General features: G+C 40.7%; 1 protein-coding gene across 1 annotated transcript; it reads right to left on the reverse strand.

The window, feature by feature from the left end:
• Positions 1–2,429: 2,429 nt before the first annotated feature.
• On the reverse strand, positions 2,430–15,406 carry RP2 (RP2 activator of ARL3 GTPase). The gene is made up of 5 exons (XM_053384103.1): positions 15,144–15,406; positions 7,739–8,404; positions 6,373–6,487; positions 4,854–4,939; positions 2,430–4,098 (listed from the first exon to the last, which is right to left on the reverse strand). Exons 1-5 carry the CDS (start codon positions 15,279–15,281, stop codon positions 4,015–4,017), a joined length of 1,089 nt encoding a protein of 362 aa, XP_053240078.1. The 5' UTR covers positions 15,282–15,406; the 3' UTR covers positions 2,430–4,014.
• Positions 15,407–15,456: the final 50 nt, after the last annotated feature.

Below are 15,456 nucleotides of genomic sequence, written 5' to 3' on the forward strand. Positions count from 1 at the left end.
AGTATTTTGAATTTTATTCTAGGCTTCTTGCCCTGCCAGACAAATCTAGAAATATCTCTCTGCCACTTCTTGAAACAGTCCATTTTGTCCAAAATTTGCAGTGTTTGAAACAAAAACAACATTCTTGTCAATACATTCATTTTTATCACAGCAATGCGGCCTAGCAATGAAAGCTTCAAATTTGACCATATTTCTAAATCTTTTTTGACTTCCATCCAACACTTTTCATAGTTGTCTTTAAATAAATTCACATTCTTGGCTGTCATATTAACCCCCAGGTATTTCACTTTCTTAACCAATGTTAGGCCTGTCTCCTTCTGAAACCTCTCTCTCTCAATCACTGTTAGATTTTTCTCTAGAACCTTGGTTTTTAACTTATTCAACTTAAATCCTGCAACCTGACCAAATTCTTGAATCAATTCCAATACTCTTTTAGTACTAGATTCTGGCTCCTGTAATGTCAATACTAGATCATCTGCAAATGCTTTCAATTTGTACTGTTTAGCTCCGACCTGAATACCCTTAACCAGTTGGTCCCTTCTAATCATATTTAAAAGAACCTCCAGGACCGATATAAAAAGCAATGGGGAAATTGGGCAACCTTGTCGTGTCCCTTTCTCTATCTTAAATTCCTCCGTCACCACATTATTAACAATTAGTTTGGCCTTTTGTTCAGAATATATTGCGGCTATACCATTTCCAAAACCTTGACCAACCCCCATCCCTTGTAGATTCTTTTTCACTGGTCTAGCAGAAATTTTCAAGCAGTTCTTCTACACTCATATTTCAGCTGAAGAGTGATTTGAGCAGCCCGAATCTCACACGGGGATTCTCATACAGCCTTGAAAAGCTACCAGAAGAGAAGCTTACCACCCACTATATGGATCTCACAAATGGCAACTGCTCTGACATTGATGGTGCAGATATTTGTGTTGAGCTGGGCCATCTCCATCAGATGCTACCTCCTGGAAAACTCGCAAGATGCCCGCAGTAAATCCGTTATAGCAAAACAAATTACGTATTCCCAAACGTCTGGATAGCAGTATAATTTCTCATGACATTTCGAGTTGTCAGCGGCAAGCGTCGCTTCTGAAAACTGAAGCTTACTGAAACGTATTCATGATCTACCATGGCAGATGAAAGGCTCACATCATTTGCTATCCTATCCGCCAAGGAGGACATTGCTCAAAACCTTGCTCTCTTAGCCACTGTGCCACAGTTTGCACAAGCCAAAGCTGTTTATAGCAGTTCCTATCTTTTGATAAGCATTCATCATTTAAGAATATCCATTTTATCTCTTTTATATATACACTGTATTTTTCCGTGTATAAGACGCCCCCTATTTTGGGGGACTCCAATTTAAGAAAAGGGGGGGGGTTGCCCAAAGTTGTTCAGCTTTTTGGGGGGGATTGGCCATACTTGAAGAGCTTTTTTTGGGGGGGGGGGAGATGCCAAAAATCACTGAACTGAAATGCTGCCAATTGCACACATCACAAAAGCCACTAAGCATCTGCCCGATCGCCAAGCGCACGCCCAATTGCCACAGCAGAAGCCAATCCACAGCAGACCTTGCCACAGCCACCGATCAACAACCCAATGGACACAGCAGCAGCCAATCCAAAGAAGCCCTTGCCAAAGACACCAATCACCCACCCAATCGCCACTGACAACCTCCTGCTCGCGGCTGCAACCAATCACCCATCACCCCTCTTCACTTACTGTGTATAAGACGAGCCCCAATTTTGAACATTATTTCATAGTTAAAAAAACCCTCATCTTATACACGGGAAAGTACGGTATATACATAAAGACCTATCTAGCTGACTTCTTACAGCTTATTATTATTATACAGTGCTTGTAGTATTTGAGGTGCTAAGTGCTTGGCATGGTTGCCTAAAAAATAATAATAATGCTATGTTCCATTGACATCCTTTGTGCTAGGTAAAAAAGTGTGAACTGAAAAAAGAAACATACTTTAAAACTAACTGAAATATCATTTTTGTAGTTATCGAACCTTGAAAAGGTTACTTTTTGCTGTCCTAACTCTCTGCAGATAATACATTTTTATAAAAAAGGCAGTCACTGAGCTCAGTTTGGTGTTCCCCTCTGATCAGCACCTAGGGGGACCACCTGACTTGCCCGCTCTAAGGATGGCCCTGTTTGGACCTTCCTGTCAGGCCTTTAAAAGGAAATAGTGGGAGAGTAAGAAGCCCTGTTGTGAAAGTGTCCTGGCTCAGTCTCGTCTGGATCCAGCTCGTTATCAGTTGCTACATGAAGTATATAACGTCAAATATTAAAGGAGAAAGCTCAGCTAAATAAAGTGACAAGAGGGCGGCAATGAGACCAATTAAATTAGTTACACAACCGTGAACAGATTCGTTTAGAACATGACACACACCCCTACATTTTTAATTAAAAAGTTACAGGGCTTTTTCATTTAAATATTTATTATAAATCACATTTTACAAGTGCTAGACAAAAAAGGCATTATAAAAGCCATAACAAACATACAAAACCCTGATAAAGCACTTACTGTAGTATGATACCAATGAATTAGCTGAACAGTTTACCTTATAAAGAATAAGCAATAATTCACAAAGATCCAGAAATTAACTACACAGAATCCTTCAATTTTGACAGTATAAAAAGAAATTAGGAAATGTTATTAAAAACCTTCAATGATTTGACAAATTATCTCTCCCTACACATTGCAGAGCATTTCCTCTGATTTTAAAAGTTATTTCCTGTTAAAGCTTCAGGTAAAAATTATGTTGTCTTTATCCAGCATATAGTACCATTCTAGCAGATAAAACCCTTATTTCCATATAGCACATATTTATACAGTTGAAGAAAAAGAAAGAAAATTATTTCTTTTTACAGCTTGTATACAGCACCGGTTTCTACAGATTTCAGTATAATTACAATCTTTTGAGTACACCTACTTTGTACTTAACATGCCACCTTCCAGATTAAGCATAGCCAAGAGACATGATTTGTACTCTAAGCCATCGTGTTGCACTCAGAATGCGTAAACCTGATTGCATTGTCTTGTTAATCTTTCATCTTTATTTTGACATTCTAAACCAGCGCAAAGTCCTGCAGATGCATCCTCCTTCAACATTTGAGATAGAAGTTAACAATTATAACAGGTGCTTGGAGATGGCACCAAAGAAAACAGAGTGAAGTCATCAACACTCAAGCTCAGAGCAGATTTGGATGACCAAAAAGCAGGATTTGCAAGCTCCCACTTTAAATTTTTATGCAAGGAGGCTCACCCTGCTTTTCATAAATTTAATACATTTGGAAAAATTACTCTTAATGCAAGAATTCAAAGCAGCTCTCAGTACCAAGAGGTACTAAGTCCCCTGTAGGAATACTAACTCTGTTTCTGCAAGCACTTCTGCGGTGATTGAGTATTTAAAGTGTAGCCACTAAATATACTTTAAGTCAGTGTAGAACCTGAGACTTTAGCACAAAAAATTAAGCTGGAATTTCTCATCTCTGCTACTTGCATGCAAGAGGAACAATCCAAAGTCAGCCATATTGATTTCAGTGTGAGTGAAGTACATTAGATCATTCCCACTGAAAAATCAAGGTGTGTGTAACTTTAGCAAAATTTTCTGTATTCTGTAAAAGCAGATCACCTACAAAAGTTTAAATTATGGTACCTGTGGAGTGAACTTGGCTGCAAGTTAAGTTTTAATTTTGACAAAAACCAAAGCGGATGTGTACCGGCTCTCTCCTAAATTCTACCAAACATACTGAATGGACTACCAGGCTTATAACATTGAAACATTATATGCAAGAAAGAATTGGACATAAGCAGGTGAGCACTAAAGAGCTTATAAAGGTATCTGATATGTGGCGTGTTATTTTTTGGATGCATTTAATTTTTTAATTATTATTTTTTTGTAAAGGCAACTTCTTGTTTTTCTTCAAAGTGTCCGACTATCAACTGAGTGCTATACAAACCTAAAGTACATCTCAACCGTCAATAAGATGCTTATGTCTACTTCACATTCCCATCTGCATATCAGCAAAATTATAGAAGCTGTCTACTTCTCTGGAAGCCGATGCCTTGTCCTCCGATACAAAAACCTGTAGTTTAAAAGGAAAATGAAAATCACTAACATGCCCTCAACCAGATGATTTTATACAAGATTCTATTTTTAAAAAACTGGATCATATTTTTAAGTCACTCCTACTACTGAGTCAATTCAAGTTAAAAACCAACTTAAATCCTGGATAAAACAGTAATACCAAAGTGAGAGAAACATGTTTTGTAGTTGGCTTGTTTCAAACATACCATAGTTATCATTAACCACAGTTTGTCAATTTGGATACTGCAGGCTGTGGTTAAGCAAACGCATTGGACCAGCCACTATGCTTCTATTAAGCCTCTCACCGAGAGCTGAAACATAAGCTGCCCCGAGCTCCTTGGATGAAGGAGGGGATAAAGTGTTAAAAAGTAGTCTTAATTTTGAAAGTTAGCATTGAATTAAAAAACAAACTGGTTTCAGAATCAAGCACTCTTGTGAATAACTATATTTCAATAACTAAAGTAATTTGCAAATGATACCAAGAGTTCTACAGTGGTACCTCGGGTTAAGTACTTAATTCGTTCCAGAGGTCTGTTCTTAACCTGAAACTGTTCTTAACCTGAAGCACCACTTTAGCTAATGGGGCCTCCTGCCGCCAGAGCGCAATTTCTGTTCTCATCCTGAAGCAAAGTTCTTAACCTGAAGCACTATTTCTGGGTTAGCGGAGTCTGTAACCTGAAGCATATTTAACCTGAAGCGTATGTAACCCGAGGTACCACTGTAGAAAACTCTAGAACCTGTGCTGCTACTCACCTTCGCTCCACTGAAGACATTAACAACAATGTCTTGGCACGCTGCTACAGAACCGTCACCACAGAACTCTAGCGCAACAACGGGACCTAAGAAAAAGATAGTATTTTTGTCTTTAGGAATTTTCAGATATTTGGCCCACAGAAAATATTGCACCCTTTTCACAATAAGAGCAGAAGCAGTCCTTGAGAGAAAAAGCTGTATCTCAGAAAACAAGTCTAGTGTTACAGCAGAAGTCTGAAACCTACGCAGAACCTCTCTCTGCACTCCCAACTATTTTCTTCTACTAACGCTACTGCCCCAACAATCCAGAATGAGGTGTCAGTGAAACTACAGAAAAATTCAGCCGCCTAAATCACAATTTTTACCAGAAAATTATTTATATATTCATTTTATATTATTTATATACTACCCTTCATCCAAGGATCATAGGGCAGATTACAGTATAAAACAAAAAAATACATAACATAGTAATAAACAAGACAATAACCCCCACAAAGTTTGAGAGAATACAACAGCATTCCCTCAAGTCTAAATATATGAACTAACATACCGGTACATTTTGACCAGCAATACATGTTTGAGAAACAATGATGCCTGTTTAAATATTAGGTTTACCTTTTGAAAAAGAAAATGTTTATGTAGAAGGGCTTAGCAAAGCAACTGGTAAATTTCTTAACTCCTTTATATAAACATTTCTTCAAAAGATATATTTAAACATGCAAATCAAAGTGATTCAATGACTTCATGGGGAAAACAATACATTACACTAAAGCAACTAAAGGTTTTGTCATCCTTATTTGTTACACCAACATAATAATTTCAGCAGCAAATATATTAGGAAAGCATGAAAGACCAAGCAAAATATTGACTTTTTGTTTTAAACAAAAAAAGTGAGCATTATCTTGCTGGTTAGAGGTGGACATAATATGGTCTATAAAACACAAAAAGAAATAAATTAAGTTTCAGAAGTATTACTCCATTTTTTGCGGGAAGGATAATATTCCTATAAAGATAAAAATGTTCCTATAGGCTGTGATTTTCAAAACTTCTTACTGCAGTTGGTTCTCCTGTAGATATGCAACAAAAGAAAAATCTTGAAAAATCTTTGCAGATGGAAGAAATTAAGAATGTCATGCATAAGATGAAGACTAGAAAAGCACCAGGGCCAGATGGCTTCCTACAGAGCAATATAAGGCATATTTATACTTTCTGACCCCTAGGTTTTGCTGTGTTTATCAAAAGCCTTTGAATTAGGCACCCTGTCAAGCTCCATGTATGATGCATATTATTTCTGTAGATACCTATTTGGACTTCTGGAGGGCTTATATCAACTCGTATTTTCAACTTTAGATGTAAGAACTAATGACTATTGTATTCTCAATGTGAGATTATGGTTATTGTGCTTTTTTATGTCCTTTAAAAAAAGTTTTTTTAATGACACTTAAAATATGTATCAAAGAATACTTTTATTAAGTAAATTTAAAGGAACGGAAGGGTTTGTTTTTTGGAGTAGTCATACCTTTTTCAACTAAAGGGATAAATTCAGTCGCTCTTTCCTGGAACACTCGCCGAGCATCATCCGCTTTCATGGAAACCTCTTTAGTTTGAACTAGCCAGAAGCCTTTGCCGGTCATCTATTGCAACAAGAATTAGAATTTCATATAAATTAACTAAATATTACTTAACATACTATTTTGCTTGCATAAAGACTATAACCAATATATGCAATAAATAAATAAATCCTGTTTACAATATTCAGTCATTTGCTTCACCTTTGTTCCTTTATGCTTCCTCCCAGAGATGGCAGCTGGAATAAAATAGTGGGGAGGGGGGCAGGTAAGCTCTGCCCCACATTTGAATGCAATGCATGTCAACCATGGGAGGGGACGGTCCCCTCAGATATTTTATGGTGGGGCGAAGGGAACTCAGGCCCAAGGAGTTAGCTCCTATGCTTCTTCCCCATTTTAGTGAACCTCAGGTTATACACAGCTATCATGTTCCAAAGTGATAAGCCACCGTGGCAAGTGCACAAATGAAAAATGTGAGGCAACCCCCATCCGCAGATGACATGGGGTGGTATATAAATGGTATAGCTAAGGTTCCCGCATTGCAGGGGGTTGGACTAGCTGACTCTTGGATCCCTTCCAACTCTTAAGATTCTATGATTTTATGATTCTACGAAATGGTGCCCTATGGAAAATTATTTGATGCGGCAGAACCTTCCATCAAGGCAATCTTCTTCAAGTCCCACTCCCCATACAGTGCATCAGAGACCCTTCCTTCATTAGGGGGACAAAGGTAAAGCAAATGACTGAATACAGTGATGCCTCGGGTTACAGATGCTTCAGGTTACAGACTCCACTAACCCAGAAATTGTACCTCAGGTTAAGAACTTTGCCTTAGGATGAGAACAGAAATCGCGCGGCCGCCCTATTAGCTAAAGTGGTACCTCAGGTTAAGAACAGTTTCAGGTTAAGAACGGACCTCCAGAACGAATTAAGTTCTTAACTTGAGCTACCACTGTATTGTAAACAGGAAACTTTTTCTTGATCATAGCCTTTTTATGCAAGCTAACGGGATACAATCCATGGTCTTATCCAAATCTGATGAATTTTCTCCAATGGCTAGGTTAAAAGAAATAAGTAGGCTACAGGATCAAGTTACAGCACCCCACCCTCACAGTAAATTTCCTATGCACACAGTGAATATGAATATAGGAAAACAGAAAAATCTGGAGCAATAGTTTGGCTATATCAAGTGCAACTTCCTAGCAGCCATTTAGGAACTAAAGAGTAGTTTGGCACTTAAACATACGTTTTTAGAAAGGTTTCATAGTTTTTAAGAAATACATGTCAAGATGTGAGAGACAGTCGTGTGTTTCTTACCTCATCAATTAACTTTCTAGCATTGGCAGTTGTATAATCCCCAGCAAAGAATACGGCCAGGCAAGATTCTTCACTGTGCTTTGGACGTCTACCCTGTGTAACTGGAATTATGCTCCTGTTGGCATCCGTTGAAATCCTGACAGCTTTCAGTTCCTCAGCGGTTGGCAGTGGTACATGGTCCTGAACTAAAGCATCCGCAGCTAGAAGACTCCAGTTGTTCTCTCCCGATACTGGTGTGAAATCATGGATGTTGCTCCATGTATTGTTAAAGATGCTCAGCCCTGCGTCTTTCAGCTGCAAAGCCAGCTCTGGATAGTAGTACTGGAAACACCCAAACTTCATACCTGTAGATGATTCAATGATGGGTTGGGTGGCACAGCACAGAAAGACGTCCATCTTTCTGCAGTCCCGGGTACGAAACTGTTGGCAAGCCACTACACATTTACAATCTTTGCAATCGCGGAAAAACACGCTGCCTTTCACAGGTCCTAAAAATATTCGGCAGTTTGTACAGTCATCAATAGTGATTGTGGCCGAGTGGTCAAAGATGTAGATATTGCAGTTTTCACAGTCCTGAATAACAAACTGTTGCCCTGCAACTTTCCCAGGTAAACGTCCTACTGTTTCGTCCTTGAGTCCAGAAAACATGTAGTCTTTGGGATCAATCTGAAAGAAAAGCACAGGCATGTAGCAAGACAATACGCTCAATAAGCTATCCCTAAGAGAAAGTTAGCACATTGTGGTGAATGACTTACTTCTTTGGTGACATTGCTGTATTCCAAAGAAATATTTTCTCTGTTATTTACCGGTATATAAGCAACTGTCCTGTTACTCAAGGATAAGAGATGCAAGGAAAGAGATTCTTTTTGGACTGATTTTTGTTGCCAATGAGTATACAAGTAGCATACAATGGTCAACCAGTCAGATATGAAGTTGTGCCATGAAACTGAACACACAGAAATTCAGTGATGCCTTTTCACTGATAGAATAATCTTTTGCAGAACAGAATTGCTAAGGTTTACTGTTAAATATGTACGCTGGGGAGGGGCTGTAATTCAGCAACAGAGCATATGCTTTGCTTGCAAGAGATCACAGGTTCAATCCACCTTGCCCCTCCGGGGGGGGGGGGCTGGGGAAAATACTCCATCATGAACTCTTGAAGAGCCACTGTCTTTCAGTGCCAACAATATTGAGCTATATGAACTGAAGGTCTGACTTGGCATAGGGCACCATCATATACTCCAGACTAACTTTAATAAGGAAAGGGCAGAGGAATGATTACTGTTTTTAGGGAGTATAATTGCATTTAGGTAACTTTAGGCTATAGATAGCAAGCCAAGTTACAACACATCCACAATGTCAACAGATAATTGAGGTAATTCAGAACATAATAATTTAATAAAATTAGCCAGCAAGTCATATTACTGCCAGAAACAGAATACAAATAATGTGCTTTTTAAACCTGCTATTTACTTAGAATATTCATATTCTGGTCTATTATACCAAGAGTGACTAAAAATCACCTTTCAGAAGATTCTCAAAATAAAAACCACACTCAAATCTAGTACAGGAACAGAAGCATCCATGCAGAACCAAGACTATTCAGGCAGCATTTCATGCCACCATTTTTGTTCTTCCCTGGTGTCATAGCGAATTGAAGGCCAAATGCTAAGAGCTGCTTTGTCTCCTTTTTGTCTTCTTCCCCCATTTTATTTGGTAATGTTAAGAATGCAGTTGAAGCACTGTTGCAATCTAGTTTAACTTCCTCAAATATTCATTTTTCTCCCAATTACTTCAAGGAGCAAAAAGTAAAACTGACTTTTAGATACTAAATCTAACATTTGTATATTACCACATTACTGCACAGTAAACAAATTGGTAACTTGAAGAATGCAGTTCTTATTGACTTGATAAAGTTCATTCACACGAAACTGACTTGGCGATAGTGTTAAAAACAGATATGAAAGCTAGGAGCTAAATGGCACCTTAAACCTAGCTTATGGGCGCAACAATGGAATGTCTAGGCATGCTTTTTTATATAGTAAGAATACAAAGCTGGAAATGAATTAACTGCAGCTAAAATATTATGTTCATTTTTCACATGGTCTAGTCCTTCCCCTGCCCACCCCCGTAATATTCTTAAAAGGGCCTCTTCTCCAGTTTTCAGAGAGTAGCTGGAAGTGGGAAGACAGAAAAAAGTCCTCCTTTCCTTCCACTCTGCATTTTTAATCTGAAATCTTAGGTGCAGTACTGCACCCCAGAGCTCAGAAACTGCTCATGCTAATGAAATTCCCTGTCGCAAAATGTGCCTAGAACAATGGGAGTTTCGAACACTGGTGATAGAAGAATGGTGCCACAGTAAGCCTTGCTCCTTCTGTATAGTCTTAAGAAGCAGTCTGGAATGTTTTGCTTTGTTTGCCATGACATCCAAATTGCGACAAACCATAGTTAACATTAATAAATAAATAAATAAATAAATAATGATAGGGACGCGGGTGGCGTTGTGGGTTAAACCACAGAGCCTAGGACTTGCCGATCAGAAGGTCGGCAGTTCGAATCCCCGCGATGGGGTGAGCTCCCGTTGCTCGGTCCCTGCTCCTGGCAACCTAGCAGTTCAAAAGCACATCAAGTGCAAGTAGATAAATAGGTACCGCTCTGGCGGGAAGGTAAACAGTGTTTCCATGCACTGCTCTGGTTCGCCAGAAGCGGCTTAGTCATGCTGGCCACATGACCCGGAAGCTGTACACCGGCTCCCTCAGCCAGTAAAGCGAGATGAGCGCTGCAACCCCAGAGTCGGCCACGACTGGACCTAATGGCCAGGGGTCCCTTTACCTTTACCTATGGTTTGTTGAAACAAGGCAACTTCAAAGTTGCATCTCTAAACCTTTTCTAAAAGGGATCAACTACATATGCTATTAAACCCAGGTAACATAACTATGTTAAAATAACTATTCAGTTTATTTACTGAATCCCTTATAAAAAAGGAAGTTGATCAGAAAGGGGGGGAAACTCCCCCAAGTCACATCACAGTAGTATTTTTCCTGTAAAATGTTCTATTTATACACTACATGCAGATACATGTACATAATTTTCTGTATTAGACTAGCCCCAAGTGGAACTAAAATTGCACAGAAAGCGAAGTTACACATATTGCTGGGAACTGTCGCACATTTTAGTGCTCTTCTTCTGCCCTGAAATATGCTTTAAAAATGCTTTTAAAAGTGTATTGTGAATGTTGAAATTATAGATAGTCCAAGATTGAGCAAGGCAGGACAAGAAAAGATACAAAGGCATGTCACGAACTCAGGAATGCCCAGTAATGCTGTTCTCTGTAACTGCACTGCACGAGTGTGTGGCCTGTTCAGTCCTGCTCCATTCCATGCTCATATACCAGATATTTTATTTAGCCTTCTGGCAGAGCACAACAGAATTAAAAGAATAGGCAACCAATTAAAAATTATAGCTACAACACCACAAGATCATACTATCTACTGTACTACAAATGATTTTCTTGTCTCATGTATGAAATGTACCAGTAGGAAACTCTTGAAAAGTGGTTACAGGCAGACTAAAACCTGACCTACTTTCATCTACATTCACACAAGCCCTTCAATAAAGTGAGTTTTAGGACCTAAAATGACCTGAAATTAAGGTTCACCCACACTCTTGATTTTCTAGCTGTGTTTGAAATATGAAAGTATAGTCAATTTGATTATGATTATCTTACTAATGCTAAACCATACATTCTAAAGAGCTGCAGTAGGCAGATCAGAATCTACTGGTAGATCTCGCAGGGATCTGCAGTAGATCAGCAATAGCTACAGACTCCCAATTATTGAACAATGGCTCCAATATAGTATTTTTATGTAAATTAGGCTGCTGAAATGAAGAAAGCTAACAAGGAGTGGACTTGATTTAAAATCTTAATTCGTTTCTAGATGTTGGTTGGTATCCATCAGTCTCAGGAGACAATGGAAGAGTGTGTCTTCTGGGGTGAAGTCAAACTGTTGTAGAGTTATAGCACCTGCTGTGAGGCATATGAAGGCATCTGGTTGTGCTGTGTACCATGGAGTTTCTTCTTTCTGTGCTCTTCCCAACTCAGTTCCTAGGCTCAGCATGCACTCATAGGCCTGTACAGTGGTACCTCAGGTTACATACACTTCAGGTTACATACTCCCCTAACCCAGAAATAGTGCTTCAGGTTAAGAACTTTGCTTCTGGATGAGAAAAGAAATCGTGCTCCGGTGGTGTGGCAGCAGCAGGAGGCCCCATTAGCTAAAGTGGTGCTTCAGGTTAAGAACAGTTTCAAGTTAAGAACAGACCTATGGAACGAATTAAGTACTTAACCCGAGGTACCACTGTAGTTCTTTAATTCTGATTACATGCCTTCTCCTTATGTCTCTGGTCCCCCACCCCTGTTCTTAGGGTTCAAGTAAAAAACCAAGTAGATTTGACAAGGCTGGTCTGCTCACTCCTGCTATAGAAGAGCTGGAGAAAATGACACTAGGAAAATTTATACAGAACTAGCCCTGAATAATGGTGTGTGTGTGTGTGTGTACATACTACAGAGAGAGAGAGATTTTAATTCTCAAAAAGCAGGTCCTCATATAGCCCAAACAGCACCACTTTGCATTTTCAGAGGAAACCATGGTTTGCACAAGTACAAAACAAAAACTTTAGGGAAGGGGGCGGAAACCTAAGCAAGCTATGAAAACAACCCAACAAGGCCTAAACAGATTCAGAACATTGCCTGGACACTGAGGTGGGAGAAAGAGTATCTAGAAATTTGAGGTGGAGTATTCTACACAGCAGCATTTGTTGCAGGTCGCACCTGTGCAGCATTTATTACAAGTCCTTCTCATCAAGTAGCCTCGTCTGCCTTAATTCCAATCCTCCTCCATCACCATCCGTTTTAAAACATATTAAACTGGTGGCTTTATTTAATCCACTTAAGAGCCTTAGGTGACAAGGGCATTTGGCCATGGTTAAATATAAATATAACCCTTAAATTTAAGTGTGTCAAGTCTGCTGCAGGTAAGTCTGCAATGCTTTAGAATAGTGACAGCACAGGGAATTAGTACAGTTTAAATCCTAGGCACTCTCTTTAAAGGAAGGGCTATTCCCTGAAACACATGGGCATTCATATGCTATATGCAGTCTCAGAAAAAGAACAGACAGGCCTAAAGACAAAGGTGGGGAAAGTGCAGTCCTCAAGACGATGCTCGGCTGCACTGCCATAATCCCTGACCACTGTCCATGCTGGCTAAGCCTGTTGTGAGTCTTGCAATATCTAGAGGAGCACAGATTCCCCACCTCTAAGCATGCAGGATGGCAGATATTGGAAAATCAAGCTCAACAATAACTTCAAATGAAATGACATTTGAAATAACACACCAATTAATATTTAACCTGATCACTTCAACAGCATACTGAATGTTTATTTCAAGGACACTGTCACTCTGAAGAATGGAATAGTGTTTCATTTCCGTATCTACATTGGGAGCAGTTCATACCCTAACGTATAAGAGGATTCATCCTATGTAGGACAGTGGTTCTCCAAGGGGGCAGCGGTATGGCTGACGGGAGCAGGCACCAAGAGTCTAGGGCAAGCACCCCCAAACTCAGCCCTCCAGATACTTTGGGACTACATTTCCCATCATCCCTGACCACTGGTCCCGTCAGCTAGGGATGATGGGAGCTGTAGTCCCAAAACACCTGGAGGGTCGAGTTTGGGGATGCCTGGTCTAGGGGCTACCAGGGGTGTAAATGACTAGAGGTGTAAATGACTATCAGACTTTGAAAAGCTGGTATCACTGATTTAAATGCATAAATTATGCTGAATGAAACTAAATAGTTTAATTGGATTTTGTATACAGTAATTGTGCAAACGATTGTCACTGTTTCTCATTTTACTGTCTAGAATTTTATTGTCTTGCTATCTTCCTTAGAACATCATGCAAAGCACTTTTCTGAATAAAGTTTTTTTTATAGGGCAGGGGGTACAGGGGATGAGTTTATGGAACCAAAGGGTTAGTGGACTAAAAAAAATAATGGTGTCATACAAAGAAACATTTTAGATTCCTTAGTATGAGATCTATCAAATTGCAAACTATACTGTTTAAGGGAAGTTCCTTTCATTACCACAAGAGGAAGTTGAGTCAAAAACTACAGAAAAGCTTCCTCAGTTGAAATCACCTCCACCACCCACCAAGCACATGACCATAACATGAGTCAAGTGTTACATTACCTCTAAATTTTGAAATACCCAATGCACAGAACCAACTAAACAATAAATAATTAGGGAGCCAGGAAAATAAAGTGTATGCAACCTCAAAGAGCGGCTTACATAGTGTTGTGGAAAAAATGCAATTAGTTAGCAAACAAGCACAGAATCCTCTGTGGGAAACAGCTGCCTTGGCTACTACCTGCAGCCTCATTGCCAATTCACAAGGGGTTGGGGTGGGTAGGAGGGATGAAATAAGAGGAAACCATTATGTTTTACAATCAGATACACAAGATTACAATGATGCCCTCTTTGCTCAAAATCCCAGAGCGATAACTATATCAGCTGCCAAACACAAGATGTGCTGAGGTACCTCAAAGGCAAATCGATTGGTGGCATGATTTGAAATACCTTTCACAGGATGCTGAGAGTGAAAGTACAGAACAGCTTATTCCACAACCCTTTGTTGTAGTCTTTAGGATCCCACAACACTTACTATGCATAGTAAGGGCAGATTTAAGGAGTTAGATAACCACCTTCCTTAGGGATAAGAAAGGGATGCGCTAAGAGATGTTGAGCCTGCTCCGTAAGCAGGTAAGAGGATAAGACGTGCTGGAAAAGGAAGTACACGCAGAGAGGAAGGAAGAGTAACGAAAGACAGAAGACGTGTAAAAAGAAAGGAACTCGGGACGTCAGTAGAGAGGCGCGGAAGAAAACAGATGATGAGGGACATGGAAGTCCACACGTAGCAGAATTGCTTGCACAACATTAAGGACATTAAGGTACCTGAGCAATGTTGGACCACAACCACCACCCCAGCCTACGGAAGGGTGTCTAAACACAGATTTTTCTGCAAAAACACCCCCCCACGCGCAGGTCTTCCCTTGGGGCTCCTTCCACCCACCCCCTCCCGAAGAGGCACTTGGAAGAGCCGATGGGAGGAAAAACCCAGGCTTCCGCCACCCCAAGCCGACCCGTGTCTGTTCCAAGAGCGTTCACACGTGCATCCTTGGCAGAAGCAGCGGGGAAGGAAGGAGCCCCAAGGGGAGAAAGGGGCGTCCGAAAGGGAGGATCACGCGTGTAGTCAAGGGAGAAGCAACGGGGGAGGAAGAAGGGGAGGGAAGCAGCAGCCGCGCGTGCTGCTGGCCCTGGCGGGGAGTGGGCGGCAGGGCGGAGGGTTACCTTGGCTCGCTGGTCCCAGCTGTACTGCGGCTGCTTCTCGGCCTCCGAGGGCACCGCGACGTCTCCGTCCCCGCTCTCGCCGCCGCCGGGCTTCGGCTCTTTGGCCTGCTTCCTCCGCTTGGAAAAGAAGCAGCCCATGGCGGTTCACCTCCGGCCACACCGCGCAGCCCGCCTCCGGGATCTCGCAAGGCAGCGGCCACCACCCCAGCCGCGGCTCCCGCTAGCCGAATAAGCCTCGCCTGGCCCCGCCCTCCGCTTTAAGCGCCCGCTTCCGGCTTCAACCTCGCCCGTCTCCCAGGGCGACGGAGGAGGC

The sequence above is a fragment of the Podarcis raffonei genome, chromosome 4 (genome assembly GCF_027172205.1).
Source record: "Podarcis raffonei isolate rPodRaf1 chromosome 4, rPodRaf1.pri, whole genome shotgun sequence".
Taxonomy (NCBI): domain Eukaryota; kingdom Metazoa; phylum Chordata; class Lepidosauria; order Squamata; family Lacertidae; genus Podarcis; species Podarcis raffonei.

Excerpts from the sequence above, each read along its gene's own strand:
- RP2 (XM_053384103.1), bottom strand. The coding sequence starts at position 15,281 with ATGGGCTGCTTCTTTTCCAAGCGGAGGAAGCAGGCCAAAGAGCCGAAG. Across the intron at positions 6,488-7,738 it reads CTAGAAAGTTAATTGATGAG|ATGACCGGCAAAGGCTTCTG; the intron begins GTAAGAAACACA and ends TTGTTGCAATAG. Across the intron at positions 4,940-6,372 it reads TATCCCTTTAGTTGAAAAAG|GTCCCGTTGTTGCGCTAGAG; the intron begins GTATGACTACTC and ends TCTTTTTCTTAG.